This window comes from Carex rostrata, chromosome 30, assembly GCF_964058835.1.
Source record: "Carex rostrata chromosome 30, lpCarRost1.2, whole genome shotgun sequence".
NCBI lineage: Eukaryota > Viridiplantae > Streptophyta > Magnoliopsida > Poales > Cyperaceae > Carex > Carex rostrata.
Window position 1 is genome coordinate 202,088 of NC_135947.1, and position 16,912 is coordinate 218,999.

Genomic DNA, 16,912 nt, shown 5'->3' on the forward strand with positions numbered 1-16,912 from the left:
CTGCAAGTCGCCTTCCCCCATCAAACACACACACTCTCTCTCTCTCTCTCTCTCTCTCTCTCACTCACGTACTGCACACATAAAACAGGCTTTTCAGATCAGACGCTCTGAATCCATGTCGACGGAGGAAACCGTTGAGTCCGGACTTTATTACGAAGAGACTGAGCTCAAGCTGGGCCTGCCAGGCGGGAAACGTGGCTTCTTCCAGACTGTCCATCAGGTTGCCCCAGTCGACGGGATCGTGCCACGTCACGTCTCGTCCGGGAACCGGTCTCCGGATTCCAACGAATCTGTAACTGGTGGTGGCTCCGGGAAGCCTCCGGCTGCTAAGTAAGTGACCAAATGACCATTTTACCCCCTGTAGCTGAACATTTTCAATGTGGGTTGCTGTAAAAAGTAAGAGACCAAATGATCATTTTACCCCTGTAGTTGAACATTTTCAATGTGGGTTGCTGTAAAAAGTAAGTGACCAAATGACCATATTACCCCAGTAGTTGAACATTTTGTAGGGGCAATGTCATTATTTCTGTGTAAAAATATAAGTCTGAATTGAATCTATATGAAATCAAGCAACTGCTTACTATACATTATGGTCTCAGCAATGTGAGTTGTGTTTATGGTCTCAGCAACTGCTTACTATGCATTATGGGATTATAATGGTACTTTGAATGAAATGGATCCAATAAATCAGTTTTTTTTTTTTTTTTTTTTAAGTTTTTATTTTAAATCTGGTTAAATTTTTGATGAAATGGATCACAAGGCGGAAAGTAAAACTTTCAAATTTGTCCTTGCTTTGCTGCTTATCCTTGGGTAATATAGAATAGTGTCTATTATTTCCTTTCTACCTCAGTGTGCATTTAATTATTAAAAATTAAACCTGAGAAATATAACAGTTTTTTTTATTCAGTAAAAGGGTATTTTTGACAGTTATACTGATTGGGAGAGAGGAAATATATTCTGCAGTAAATGTATAGATCTGGAGATGAATTTTTTTTCCATATATGAATGATGCTCAACTTGATACTATAACTGTAAAATGATGCATTTTAAGAATCGATCCAACCAAAAACAGCCCAAAACATGAATTTGATTGATTAATAAAAAAATGCTTATTGTTAGATAAATTAATATAGAATCAATGTTAATATTTTGGAAGAATCACCTTCTATATTCCATCTTTAAACTTCAACTAAATCCTATTATAAGACATATTTAGTAGAGTTTTAGATAGACATTTGGTATGTTATCTCATTTGGATAATTCTTTGAAAAAGTGATTTATATAATTTTTTAAATCTTATGAACTGATTTGTCAAAATCAGTAAAAATTCAGCCGTTTTCTGCATGACGGAAGGAATCGATGCTTGTTTGACCCGTGTTACCTTTTGCTCAAGAACTTTTTATGTTTTACCAGTGGCGCATGAATTCTCTTTCCAGCTGTCATGCTGCATGTCTTTGGTTCTCTCTTAAAATACCTCCATTTCCAATTTGATAGAGAGAGAGCATCAATAGGGGCGTATCTAAGAGATGATGATGATCGTGAAACTAGATCGAGAAGATTTTCTGATAATATATATGCCTTGGTGCAATATCAAATATGATGCATGCACGGCTTTCTACTCAATTAGTCTTATAAACTGGTTGGAAATCTCATGCATGCAAATTCTTAGTAGTCTAGATTCTTACTAGTTTGGTCCGATTTAGAAATTTGCCCAATTGTTTTGTGGAAAATTTCCAGTTTCAATTTTCTTCCAAAATTGACCCTCTATTCTAACTTTGATGAAGATTGCCCCTGCACTTGCTACAAAATTTCCTTTATTTGTTCTCTAATTTGACTGAATCAGTTCCATGCAATTCTGGTACAAAGCAGCACCAAAATACAAAAATTAGTAAAATGGATATCAAAATTGAAAGGGCATCATCTGCTGGATCCATTGTCAAGTTCCAATTTAATACCAGAATCCAAGATTGATTTTTCTGAAAAAAAGAATGTATCTGATATAATTTTGTGGAATAATGCAGGGTACAGGCAGTTGGCTGGCCCCCAGTTAGGTCTTTTAGGAGGAACGCACTGCAAAAGAGTTGCTCTTATGTCAAGGTGGCAGTAGACGGTGCGGCGTACCTTCGCAAGGTTGATCTCGATGCCTATAGCGAATATGAACAGCTTTTGACTGCAATTGGGTCCATGTTCTCTTGCTTCACCTCAAGTTAGATCCAAATCTTAATATTTGTTTACATCTCTTTTATTAGATTGATAAGGCCAGCAATGGGGTTGGTTGCTTTGGCAACTTCTGTTCTTAAGTAATTTTTGAACAAGATTTTGACCTGATGGATCTTGCAAAATTCCAGTTTTGTTCCTTTTGATTGAATAGACCTTGGGGTTTATTGAAAATTTTAGTTAGTACTAATCTAAGTTGTTATCAGTACTAACCCAAGGCAACCTAACCAGCTAACCCTCATTGCTTCTGATAGCCTTATCCAGGCCAACCTTGTCACCCCTATAGATATGGATTTGTACCCAAATTTAAAAACAAAAATAATAATAAGTGAAAGATCTCATGTAGACATTGAAAGGATTATAATGCCCATGGGTTCACCAGGTTATCAGTTGCAGCATTTCTGATACAGATACTTTGTGAGAAAGATCCTAGTGTTATTTGTATTTTTTTTATGGAAGTCATGTATTAGAAAAATGTCTCTGGGTTTACTTTTTCTCAAACTTGGAAAATTTTCAATGGAAAAAATATTTAGAGGAAATCATGTCGTGTTGTAACCACAGGTTCAATATCAAACTGCCTGGACAATATTTCTAAGTGTACTTGTTCTAATTTTTTTTTTCTGTTTTATTAGAGAAATATGGGAAAGAGAGGAGGTTGGTGGACCCCACAAGTGGAGTGGAGTATGTCCCTACTTATGAGGATAAGGATGGTGATTTAATGCTGGTTGGTGATGATCCCTGGAAGTAAGTCTAATTTTATCTATTTTTTTTTATTTCTGATATTTACATACTCAAACTTCTCACATTTAAAATTTACTTCTATATAAACCATATTCCAAGGGCCAAGTATTTCCATGCTAAATCCCCATACTTTCCTTTGTGAATGATTTAGAAATCTTTATTCCAAGCACCATTTAAGGAAGTTTTGCTATGAATTTTTGTTACAAATGTGAATTGAAGAAACTTTGGTTACTATGCCGCAAAGCTGCTATCAATCTGATTTTGGTTTCTTTTCACGGCAGGTTGTTTGTTTCTTCTTGCAAACGAATTAGGCTGGTCAAGAGTACAGAGGCTTCTACTTAGGTTACATTTTTTTTCTTTTATTAAATTTTGAAAACGGGTGGCTAACTGTCACCTGTTTCATTGCTGAAGCAAGGATCACAACTCACTGTATCAACTATTTATATTGATCAAAATTTCCCCAAAAGAAACTAAATCCTGTTATAGCCACATCTCATGGTGAAATGAACCATTCTACATTTGAAATGCATGTTACTTTGAAATGCCCTTGAATTTTAGGATTATTCTGACTTGTTTTCTTTTCTTTTGATGCAGATTGGTATTGAAAATGTACTTGGTGAACTGCTATATTATACAATTGAAGGAGAAGCATGTATTAGTTTTGATCATGTACAAAGTATAAACTAATGCCTGTACCTGCTTTATTTAAAGAAATTTTGGCTGTGGTATTAAACAGTTGAAATAATTATTATGCAGTATGTTGCCCCCTTTGTTTTGGCTTGAAGAAAGGATTGAAATTAAGTACTTGTACTTTTGTTTATTATCAATTTACTCAATTTCCTCTTTGCTCATGTTGCTGTGCTTCCTCCAAATATTTCCAATCCAAGCTAACTTGTGTTCTGAGAAAATCTTAGTAAAAATTTGCATATGATTTGTTCTTATAAGAAGTCGCACAAACATTTCAACACAAATGTCCCTATTTTTTGTCAATATAATGCTTTCATTTTTAGAATCATGATAACTTAAAATTTAAAACTTAAATATCAAAATAAAACTGTTAGAGATGATTTCTCTATGTACACATAAAAGATCATGACATTTTAATTTTATTTTAGTTAGTATCAAGAGTTTGCAATAAGCCTAAAATATATGAATGTGGATAAATTTTGGATGTTGATTTTTCTACTTTATTCATATAAAACCAAAATAAAAAAGTAATAAATTTTTATGTGCATGTAGAGAAAATAATATAGATTCACACCTAATGGTTTTTTTTGACATATAATTTTTTAAATTATTGTTTTACAAAATTAAAAAATGGAGGTATAGTGATGACACAAAAAATGAAGCCATTTGAACCACCCTTTAGCAAGTATATATGATGTGAATACATACAGCTTTTTAAATATACTGCACATGCATACAATAATACTTTGCTCTAAATTTTGCTCTGCTAGTATTTCATTATGCATAAATAATAAACAAAAAATTACAATTTGAGAGGAGAAAAAGAAGTCCCTATTGATCCTTAACATCTCCCTAGTCTTTTCTAGTCAATCCTAATAAATTTAGTAGTTAGTCACATATGCCTATTTCATAACTTCAAAAACCCAGAGCACTCAATAATTACCAAAAAGAATCCTCAAAAATATATCATTGTTAAATCCCTGTTGAGAGAGAGAGTGTAGGCTCCTCTAGCTTCTCCATTAGACTCTTCACAGTAAAGCAAACATGCCTATAAATAGCATGTGCATTAATCTCTCTTTGCAACCGATCTGAATCAGATTGCACAACCAATTGCCTGAGTTGATCGCATTGATGAGATACCTCTTTCCTCAAACAGGCTACTTCCTTTAATTCCTTCACCATCCCCTCTAATGTGGCCTCTTGCTGCCTGATTTCTTGCACCACACCCCCATTTCTCTCAATTGTAATTGCAGTTTTCTTGTACAGTTCTAAAATCAGATGGTCCCTGTTAATTCTCAGTTTCATGACTTGGTGCCGAATGTAAGACTCCTTCTGCTCCAATTTTTTCAGCTTTTCAAACTCGGCTTCCCATTCTACGGTTTTTTCATGCAAAGAAGAATCACATGTGATTGGCCGGCACATAGATGTTAATTCATGGATGTTGTTTGCCAGAGTGGCGCAGAATGTGGTCCAGTGTGACGTGTCGCCTCCAAAGGTTTGTATGGTGGTGGTGCCAATATACTCTGAAGACTTGAAGAATGCATCTAAATTGTCTATGTTAAATTTGCCAAGTTCTTCCAGGATTCCCTTTATGATGCCCCATATGATGTGTCTACATGGCCCAGCTTGGAGAAATTGAACCAAATTCGAGATCATTTCTTCTTGAATTAAACAGCCAGTTGTACCAGGAACAAAGTCTTGACATGGTGTAGCATCTGATTGAACCAAATTTGAGATCATTTCTTCTTGAATTAAACAGCTAGTTGTACCAGGACCAAGGTCTTGACATGGTGTAGCATCTGATTGTTCAGTTGAGAATTTGAGATTTATATTGATTTGTCAGAACATCCAGGTTTTTAGAGAAACAGTTATCAATTTTTTTTTCTGAGGTGTCAGTTTTCTGTTGTATTCAGTAGTTCCTACAACTTAGGCATTTATTTGGGTGATCCAAGAAAAATATTAAGCACCCATATTAATTTTGCTTCTGGCATTGTGATTCCTTTCCAAGAGGAATTATCCCACAAAAGTTAAAAAAATTGTTAGAAGATTTACCTAATGACGATGATGAACTATTTCTAATCTCTCCTTCTTCCAATGATGATGCTTCGTACATCTCCAAGAATTCGATTTCCTCCAGCTTTGTATTTTGTTGAATTTGCAATACTCTTCTAGCCTTACTGGTAAAAGTGTAGCTCTGAAATCAAAGAAAAAAAAAAGGGAGAGGGGGGGCCCCTATGCTTTGCCAACTCATTCACCTAAGGTACCTCAAATTTTAAGTTTTGATCCGGACAGCCCGATCTTCTTTGGCACGAATATCAAAGTGACATGCATTCCATCTCGAGGTTCGGATCAAACTCCAAATTTGAGTTACTTCAGGGATCCAGAATCTATGGCTTGTTTGGTCACATAAATTCAAATCTGGAAAAATTGGCAAGGATGTGCCATCATTCAATCCAAACCGTCTGATTTACTACAATTCGGATCATAACTCTGAAACCATGCCGCTAGAATCATAGCTTTCTGATAGAACATTAAATGAAGCATACCGTAAAAGGATGGTACTGTCCCTTATTAGCTACGTACCAGAGAGCTTTGGACATTTATGCGTCCTTTCTTGTTGTTTTGTTATACATGGCAAGTCCTTTTAAGGCGCTCGTTGGTGCTTTTAATTGCAGTTTGCCATATTAAGCTTTTATTGTCTTATCTCACTATCTCCAGATTTGAGATAATTTGGTCAGATAATCAGATTTGTGATGTGTTGTGAATTAAATCTAAGACTCACTTTTTACGGTTTTACCCATGAGTCAGGTTAACTCTTAATTTCTTGATTTCTTTTGAACCAAACAGAATAATTATCAACATCTTGGTGAGGATTTAACAGAATTTATAAGTTCATTATCAACATTAATAATCCAAATTTGTTTACTTTAATCAAAGTCTAATATGAAATTATTATTTTTATAGAAAATAATAAGATCGAATTTAAGTTATATGAAATAAATTGGCTATTCCGTGCTCAGATGAAAAAAAAATTAAAAAGATGAGCTCATAGGTGCTCTCTTAAATCAAGTTAAGTTAATCAAGATGTAAAAATCGATGAGATTGGTGAGGAAAAAAAAATGCATGGAACGCACGTAACTGGAGGGCTAGAATTGGCAAGAAATTGTCTTATGCAATGCAATCATATATTCATATGTCACAAATAGCATGTTCACACCGTTGGTGCATTGGTAAAGGTCTTTTGATCAGGGGCGGATCTACTATAGCAAAGGGGTAGCCGCTCTCTTCCCTCTTCTGGATTTTGAGATTTAGTGGTGATCTATTGGTACCGATCGACTTTGCTCCTCCCGGGAAATTTTTTTGCCCTCCTCTGAATATTTGATTTGTAATTCGGGTTAAATTTAGTGTTAAAATCAAAATAAATTTCTTGAATTATGATTGGTAATATTAATTATAAGTTATAGGATCAGAAATTATAAGTTATAGGATCAGAAATTATAAGTCAGGGTATTGGAAAATATAAGTCAAAATATTTTTTTTTTATTGAGTACCCAATTAGTTAATGGATTTAAATCCGATAAGCTATTTAAATCCAATTCGATATTTTTTTGCTCTCCTTGACGAAAATCCTAATTAGTCCGCCCTTGCTTTTGATCATGATTGGTTGCTATTAAAATTAAGGAGGATCGGATCCATTGTGATACAAGTTAAGGTGACTTAGAGATATATATTTTTCTTTTTTCTTTTTTCTTTTTTCTTTTTTCCTTTTTCCTTTTTCCTTTTTCCTTTTTTCTTTTTTCTTTTTGAACAAAAGCAATAAGTGTATGTTTCACTAAAGAAACAGTAGTTTAATCTTACATAACATGTCTTTGTATCTAAATTAATTGTATGGAACTTGTTCAGCAAGACAGTGGATGACTAGAATTAAAAAAAAAAAAAATTGGAATTTGGAATACACTTCTATGTCACACTATTCTATTCTGAGTGTATTCAATTGAAGGTGAAAAATGAATGAGTAGAAAACCGAAAAGTATTAGTAAATGAGTCAATTCCATCTCTTAAAGAAAATCAATTCTTCTACCTTATCATTCTAATGGAATATAGCTTATGAAGGAATATAGAAGATACATCCTTGTAAAAAAACAATTTTTTTTACTATAAAAATTCAACCTCAATTCTATTTTTTTTTTTCATTTTCAGAATTTTACTCAATTTTTTTTTTCCTTTCGGCTAAAATAGAGGATCTATATATTCCAATCAATACATTACCAACCGAATAGGCTCCTCGCGAGTACCAAAATAAATTTGTAATGACATCCTAGACTGGAGTAATGACAACCGGTCTTCAACTATCATATTTGTATATGATAGTTGAACTACTAGTATTTGGTTAACATTTATTGAATAGTAAATTAATGCTTCTAACATGTTTGACAAAATGCTTAAATGAAAATTTCAATTGTGCTTTGTGAGATATGATAGGCTATACATGCATACATTATCAACCTACTTACAAAGTTGAAACAACATGTATATTAAAGCATGATGTTGTAGGTTACTCTGTTGTACGTTGTTGTTACATGAACTTCAGTTCCAATGCATTAGAATTTACATGTATATATATAGCAATACCATCTTTCTTAAGAAAATTAAGTAGCTAGAAAAGTAGCTAGAGAATTTACGTGATATAGTAAATTAACAAAGAAGCATAGTGCTTTTGAACGTCTATTAATAACTAAATTAATATAATTGTTTGGGTTCGAACTTGCTGAACTGGTCAACATGCACCATATATATATAGTTTATTGTAATAAAACAGTTAAGCTCAAGCATCATACATGAATTTAACAAATAATAAGTACGAGTTATCTGTTTGACATGCTATGTATTTTTGGGTAGAGTTATCGGTTTTATTCAATGCTAATATAATATTTAAACTAATATTATATTACAATTACCATTTAAACTAATATTATATTTCATTTAATATTTAATTAATATTATATTATATTTAATATTAAACTAATATTATATTATATTTATTTAATACTAATATAATATTTAAACTAATATTATATTCCATTTAATATTTAATTGACTACTGTATTTAATCTTACTTTTTATTTAATATTAATCTAATTTGATATTATATTTATTTGATACTATATTTTAAATTAATATTATATTACATTTAATATTTAAACTAATATTTTATTTAATACTAATCCAATTGAATATTATTTTATTTAATACTAATAAAATATTTTATTTAATACTAATTTAATATTTAAACTAACTCTAAAAAAATCAAATATTTTATTAATATCACTACCCCACTAGTTCTATTCTTGCTAACTCATCATTTCTATGGATTAGTATAATAGAGCTATTGTTAAGCTGACCCAATTTACTAAATTGTGTTTGAATCATTAAGATTTGAGAATAGTGGAACTAATCCAAGTTAGCTCTATTCTTGAGTCATCCAAACACACACTCTAAGATAATACATATTCTCTTAATAGAGGAGAAATGCACATAATAGAATTGGATTTTCATTAACCTCAATCTGATTACATCTTGCCATTATATAGGCAGCGCACAGTAACAAACTCTAAGCAGGATTAGTTACATAATTGAAAAACAGTTAAAACAACTAATTGATTTTTTTTTTTTTGATGGTTGGCAAAAAATATGCCAACAAATGCATTGATAAAGAAAAAGTTTTTATATACAAAGCCCTAAAGTTGCTCTTATTCTGCTAATATAATATTTACAAAAATAATACCGTGACATCTCAATAATTACACAAAACTTGCTCAAAGGATAATTTTCATAGCCGTATCATCAATTAGACCATACACTAATTTCCTTTTGTTAGAGAATAGCCTTCTATTTCTCTCTCGCCATAGGGCCCACGCTCCAGCCGCCCATATAACATCCCAGTGAGCCCTTTGCATCCGTGTCATGTTACAGTGTCCCCGTATCCAAGCCTGTAGGATTCCCCTCTCACTCCCGATTATCAAGTTATGGTGAGCGCCCAAACCTCTCCAGAATCTTCTTGCAAAGGGACACTCCCACATCAGGTGATCCCTTGACTCCGTCACGCTGGAGTCACACAGGTGGCAACCCGGTTGCACTATGCATCCTCTTACACCGAGAACTTCCTGTGTCAGGATCTTATCCTCCAGCATGAGCCATATGAAAATCCTGACCTTCATGGGGACCTTAATTTTCCATAGCCTTCGCTGTGTCCGAGATCTTAGCCCCCGATCGTGCATGGTTGTATACGCTGTTGCACATGAGAATTTTCCAGTGCCGGTCCACCTCCAAGAGATTTCAGAACTAGTCCTGTCCAAAGCATATTTATGTTACCTCCAACTAATTGACTTTTAATAAGCTAATCCTATTAGGTCTTCAAAAGCACAAAAAATGCAAAATATATTTATGTTTTGAGTGACTTCTAAGACAATCTGCAGCCCTCTATAAATAAACCGCAGATTGACTTTCTTGTTCGAATAAATGTAAAAATTTCTCCAATATAAGATGTTTTAATTTATTTTTTTAAAAGAGTATAAATAAAATTTTTGATATATTACTTCTGTACATCTAGTAGTCTCTATCTGAATTTCAAAAAAATAATCTATCTGAATTTCAAAAAAATAATAAGAAGAAGAAGAAGAAGAACACGTGACATTATTTTTTCTTTAGGGTAGTAGATGAGTCGGTCCCACGTCACATCAATTCCATCCTTATCTCAATTTATTTATTTATTGTTATAATTTAGTTGATCAAATTATGTAAGTCCTCGTATTTTTTTTCTTTTATGAGAGTAAGTCCTCGTATCACTACCAGCGATTTTATGGGTGACTGCATTGTCCGACATTTGCTCTGAGCTCTGTTACTAACTCGTTACACATTTAGATGTATACTTCCTGTCACAGAATATCCTTCAGCGAAATTGAAAAATTATAGAAAAGTCAAAGAGGGGAGAAACGTACACGGACAGTAAGCGGAACACATATAGCACTACAGCAGCTTAATTGAGCAAGGACGAGAGAACATTAGTTTCGTTTTTTCTTGGAATTCTCATCGTGATTCCTTGTTCTGGTTCTGGTTCTGGGAAGTGATCAGTCTTGCCTAATTTCTTTCTAGCTCTAAAAGGTATCTCTCTTCTTCTTTTTCCCCTAATTCTCTCTTTCTATGGTGCTATCTGTGTAGGTCGTTTGCCTGAATGGATTAAGAGCGTCTTCTCCTGCATTTAAAAGTTCAATATTGTTTCACCATAGAAACCAATTCAAGTGTTTTTTCAGCAAAAATTAATTTAATACTAACAATTCAAATTTGTCCTCTTTCCTATAGAAATTGGGTCCAATTATCTTTTAGTTTCATCAAATTGACTAGATTTATGTCTCAATCAGGTTTTGACCAATACCAACCGTAATTGGTGAATAACTTTTGATGTCCAGCTTTATGGTGGACAAGAAAAAAAATATATATATATTTTTTTCAATTGAAAGAATATGATTACGAGAATTCAAATTATTGTAGGATGTTGAATGGCAATAATGAAATTTCTGAAATATTATTGATCTGCATACGGATGCTGGATAGCACATCTTGTTATTATTGATAAATTATCATCATCACCATCATCAATCATCATCATTATTATTATTAAATTAATTTTGTAAACAATGTATTTGTTAATATCTTTGTTCAATTCTGTATGTAGGTCGTATCCTCTGATTAACATTAAACCAATGGAGAATATTTTGAATGATGTAATTTTAGAAAACAAAGATGCATTGCACAGCGTCTCTCATAACAACACAAACAACAACTTTATGATTGATGCAACCTTGAACTACTTGAGCAAAATACTATTGGAAGAAGAAATTCATGAAAAGGATATTATTGACCCTGCTCTATGGGCCATGGAAAAAGATTTTTATAATATTCTTGGCCAGGAATATCCATTTCTCTTCAATAAGTTGCCAGAAACAGACCCTACTTTTAGCTATTCCCCTTTGCAATATCAAATTGGTTCTTCTTGCACAAAAGTATCTGTTTCGGGGTCCAACCAAGTAGCAAGAAAAGGAACAAATGTTCTTCCAAGTGCTGATAACAAGGGAAGTGTTGATTGGGTTAAGGTCAGTATAGACAATGAAGAGAATGAAAATCAATTTTCAAAGATAAACAGGTCGAGGGGTAAAATGAAATTCAATGACCAGGATTTGAACCTCATAGAGGGGCGCAACTGCAAAATCTCAGCACCTAATGTAGAGGAACCAGCCAAAGATGCAACTTTTGATGAAGTGCTCCTTTACCATGATTTTTACACAAAAGTTGTTGGTCTAAGGGAACTCATGCAAACAAACCCATGCAGTGAAAAGAAAATCCAAGATAAAGTTTCTGATGTTAAAGATCTTCTAATCCGTTGTTCTCATTCAATAGCTGATAATGACCGACAAACTGCACAAGGACTCATAAAAGAGATAAGAAATCAATCTTCTCTTGATGGAGATGGGAATCAAAGGCTTGCTCATGTGCTTGCTGATGCACTTGAGGCCCGATTGACAGTTACTGGGAGTGAATCCTACAATAAATTTGTTGCAAAACGAATATCCACCATCGATTCTTTAAAGGTCCATCGCCTGTATATGATAGCAGCTCCGTTTTCGGGAATTTCTTTCTATTTTGCTAATCAAACTATCCTCAAAGCAGTAGACAAAGCTTCAAAGCTGCATATAATTGATTTTGGTATCAATGTTGGTTTTCAGTGGCCATCTCTAATCCAAATTTTGTCTAACCAAAAGGGTGGGGCCATAGAACTTCGGATTACCGGCATAGAATTCCCTCAGCCAGGATTCCGTCCTGCCGAAATGGTAGAAGAGACTGGGCGGAGGTTGAAGGAGTATGCTAAAATGTTCAATGTTCCTTTTGAGTACCATGGTATAGCATCTCAATGGGAGACCATTGGTGTAAATGATTTCAAAATTAAAGCAGATGAAGTGCTGATAGTTAACAGCATGCACCGCTTTAGGCAGCTTGGAGATGACACAACTGGCTCAGATTGCCCAAGGGATAAATTAAGTTCTTAAACTCATACGGCATGTTCGACCACACATTTTCATTTTCATTTTTGGAAACTTTAATTGGACCTTTAGTCCCTTCTTTGTCACACGCTTCAAACAGGTCATGTCACTGTACGAAATAATGTTAATTTGATTTACTGGACACATTAATCCCTCGGGACGATAAGGTAAGGCAAATGATAGAAAGAGATATGTTTGCTCGTGACGCTATAAATCTAATAGCATGTGAGGGGACAACTCGGATAGAGAGACCCGAGACCTACAAAATGTGGAACCAGAGGATAGTGCGGGCCGGGTTTGAACAACTACCACTGGATCCAATCATTGTGAAGACATGTAAGGAGACGAGAGGTTCTTTGCAGAAGAAGAAAGTAACTGGCTTCTTAATTCAGGGATGGAAAGGAAGGGTACTTTATGGTCTTTGCACCTGGAAACCAAAGTAGTAACGTGCCTCATTAAATTTTGCTATCTTTATGCATCATTTCTCTATATAGCAACTTGTATTTATTTTTATTTTTAAGAATAAATGCATTGTAACTTCTATTGTACTGTATAATGTATTACACCTTATCGTTATATTTAAGAATAATTTTACAGATAGGAATTATACCGATTGGTAAAAACATTCTTTTAATTGAACTTGTTTTAGGAAAGCTGGAGTTCAGTTTGATATGGAAAATAATTTTCAGTCCTATGCATACATGTTTATGATTACCATAAATTTTAATTGATGCATACAAATTGTTATACATCATAAGATTAACTAATTAATTAAGCATAAATTTGTATTTTTTATTTATTAAAGTGAAATAAATACAATTTATTTTATTCGGTGTGATTTATATATCAATTTAAAAATAAAAATTATTCACTTTTTTTTATCATTTAGTAAATTAGAATCCATGCCAAGTGCCAACGCATTAAAATTGCTGTGGTGCATCAAAAATCGCGTACCATGAATATGCATCAGAACAGTACTCTTGTTACCTAACAGACCTCGCTTCATGACTATATAAATATCATATTTATAATTTAACAAGTAATAAATTGTTATTGAGATGACAATATCCAAATTTTGTATTTGATAGACAGTTATATATATCGCCTAAATTACCTTTCCATGCCATTATCTCTTTCTTTTTTCCTTAATTAGTGTAGGACGTAGACAATTAAAAAATTATTCTCAAATTATATCTCTATACTTTACCTCGTCTCCTTCTCTATGAAGAATCTTCTGAAAAAATAATAAAGTATATTTATATTTTTTTTTAGTAGCTTAGTCCTATTGAATAAAGTCAGGCCAGATTAATTGTTCATTACTATTCGATTTTTTCTTTTTCTTTTTCATACCTTTCAACGATTCGACGAGATATTAATTTAAGTGTTGTGATTTCATTTTGTTAAAGAATACAATTTCATTCGCTTGACGTGATTAATTTAAGTGTTGTGATTTCTCGTGTCGTGATTATTCGCTTGACGTGATTATTCTTCGCAAAATTAGTACGACACAACACGATACATGAACTGGTCTGATCATATCACGTGGTCACATGAGTTATGTGAGAGCTGTTATATGACTTATATCATATGATCGAATGGTGAATTTTAATTAAACTAATTTAAATTACGAAAAAAAAGTAGTCAAATATGATCAAGTACATTTTAACACACGTGGCCACGGCGTGACTAATGTGCCATGATCGTTCTTTCAAATTTGATCATAGCATGACATATAAAATGTTGACTTAATTACAATGCAACACGTAACTCGTCACTATATAATTAGACACAACACAACACAATACAAATTTACATCCCTAGTTATTGAATCGAATTATCCATATAAAATTCGTGTTAATTTGTTGCTGTAAGGAATACGGTACTACTAGGAGGTGCAATCAGGGACAATGAAGAATGAGAAGTAGATTGGAGAAGACAGTGATGAAGAAATGAGGGCTTCCCTTTCCTCTACGTTTATATAAACAAGGGTGCGGTGCATATATTAAAGGAAGTGAATTGTTGACAAATAAATTGATTGTTTAATTAACTCGTAATCAAACTGTGATATTAAATAAATTGATTATACTTAAATAAATTAAAAATAGATAAGGACCCGTGGGACCTTTCTTTCAAACTCGTTTCTTGTGATAATAAACAGATAAAAATAAAAAATTAGATTAATAATAAAATATATTGTAATATACACTTTGATCTATTGTCTTAAAACCGATTATGAGCGGTTTTTTCTACAATAATGGTCAATTCGGTGCTCGCTTTGTAAACTTATCATGTGGCATCAACAAGGTGGAGGTTGATGACATGATCAGTAGTGCCTTATCATGTCACGGTCATTTTAATATATTAGATTGTTGTAATCTCCTTGTCAAAAGCTCTAACAAGAAATTATCATCGGATGCATATTATGTACAATTCTATAATCCGGCAACCCGAAATCTTTTCACCTTGTGGTCATTGGGATTTGACCCTGAACTACACTAATGGAGTATTTTCGTTGGCCTTTGACCCTCAAGTGTTCCATCAGTTTCACCGCTTCCACGTAATTAGATTCGCCGGCTTCCTTGACATTTTCTTGTATGAGAAAGACAAGTTGAAAAGCCACAGAAGGGTGGTACCTCTGATGTGGAAATCAAGTATTATTCTGAGGGCACTTTTACTGACAGGAGGATCCATCGCCTAACAATTGAAGATGAAATCCTGAACGTTGATCTGAACAATCGCTCCTATGAAGTTATCCGCCCACCAAATCTGGAAAACTGTGCTCTGATGAAAATAAGACAGTCTCGAGGGGTCTTACAATGTATGTCTGTGTTCCGCAATAAAAGGCTTTCTGTTTGGGTACTTCAGAGCTACACTAGATAGGAGTAGACCTTAAAGTACCAATTGAGTCTTGATGCAATGTATTCAGGCCAAATACATAATTTCAATAATTTTTGTATCTATCGCATCGAGTACTATTGGCATTTTGCATTTCATCCCGATAAAGATGTTCTTTTCATGCCTAAGGAAAGAAGAAATTTTGTGTCACTTGATTTGAGCACAGGCAAAGAAGATGAGGTTTATAGTCTAGGCAACAATATAGAGAGTGAAATGAGTTGTTAGGTTTACATACTTTGTTACTTGGTATGACTTGTTCAACTCCTGAGAGAGAGATCATTTGTTGTAATGATGAAATACCTTAGACATGTCTAGATAACATGACTTTGGTTCCGTAACTCTTCTTTATAATGTGTAATTTGTCTTTCTGTTGTGTCTGTGATCTAGTTTTATTGCTGTTATTATATGTTTTTAGTAATTTGTTTTTGGATGACTCTCGTTCTTTTTATGCTACTTTATAGTTCTTATCTGTCTTAACTGATATGTTGGTACAATCGTGAATATATTGATCGTGTAAATTAATTGTATAGATTCACCATGACATTGAGACTTTGAATCATTTTTATTTCATTGCAAAGGGTGCATTGTTATTTGGCATAATCAGATCAGTGGATCCACAAAAAATTTTGAATGGTCTACAATCTTTTGATCAAGTGATTTCTACCTACCTAAAAAAAATAGTACATTTTCATATGGAGATATTAATATATAATGAAGATATTAATATACTAATATATTAATATATATAATAGATACCTGTAGCATTTAGTCACAATTAATAAAAGTAATTACGATTAGTGTTTGAATTTTGAGGACAAAATTCTTTTTAAGGGGGGAAGGATGTAATATTCCATTACATCGATTATTATTTTTATACCGACAAACTTAGGAATAAATAATAATTATATACGCGTCTTGAGTTAGGATCACACACGTGATTGTCCCTATAGAAAATATTGTAGGAACTCTCACAAAAATTCAAATAATATCCCATTTAATTTTTAAAATAAATATATTCTTTAGCGGGCCTCAGCAATTACGAAGTAAATACAAATCAAATCCTTATTTAAAACCTCGATTTGAGTTACTTCTTTTCGATAACCTTTCGAATTTAGCTTCAGTTGTAATTTTCAGATGGACAACTGTTAGTATTTCAATCACAGATCACTCATATCAATTCGAATTGGATTGAAATTTAATACCTGAAAATATAACTTCATGATCTACAACTTTCGTGTAGAAGACTATCCTAAATTCCAAACGTAGGATTCTCCATA

At 33.2% G+C, this 16,912-nt stretch overlaps 2 protein-coding genes across 2 annotated transcripts; both read left to right on the plus strand.

The window, feature by feature from the left end:
- Window positions 1–3,806, plus strand: LOC144546818 (auxin-responsive protein IAA1-like). Its single transcript, XM_078295383.1, has 5 exons — window positions 1–330; window positions 2,022–2,206; window positions 2,850–2,961; window positions 3,240–3,300; window positions 3,553–3,806. Exons 1-4 carry the CDS (start codon window positions 116–118, stop codon window positions 3,298–3,300), a joined length of 573 nt encoding a protein of 190 aa, XP_078151509.1. The 5' UTR covers window positions 1–115; the 3' UTR covers window positions 3,553–3,806.
- A 6,851-nt stretch (window positions 3,807–10,657) lies between these two features.
- Window positions 10,658–13,347, plus strand: LOC144546814 (scarecrow-like protein 33). The gene is made up of 2 exons (XM_078295378.1): window positions 10,658–10,806; window positions 11,378–13,347. The coding sequence occupies exon 2, from the start codon at window positions 11,406–11,408 to the stop codon at window positions 12,744–12,746; it is 1,341 nt and encodes a 446-aa protein (XP_078151504.1). The 5' UTR covers window positions 10,658–10,806; window positions 11,378–11,405; the 3' UTR covers window positions 12,747–13,347.
- The last annotated feature ends 3,565 nt before the right edge of the window (window positions 13,348–16,912 follow it).

Bases quoted from the DNA above. Each gene is read 5' to 3' on its own strand.
- LOC144546814 (XM_078295378.1), top strand. From the start codon at position 11,406: ATGGAGAATATTTTGAATGATGTAATTTTAGAAAACAAAGATGCATTG.
- LOC144546818 (XM_078295383.1), top strand. From the start codon at position 116: ATGTCGACGGAGGAAACCGTTGAGTCCGGACTTTATTACGAAGAGACT. The intron at 2,207-2,849 runs GTTAGATCCAAA...CTGTTTTATTAG, and splicing joins GTTCTCTTGCTTCACCTCAA to AGAAATATGGGAAAGAGAGG. The intron at 2,962-3,239 runs GTAAGTCTAATT...TTTTCACGGCAG, and splicing joins GTTGGTGATGATCCCTGGAA to GTTGTTTGTTTCTTCTTGCA.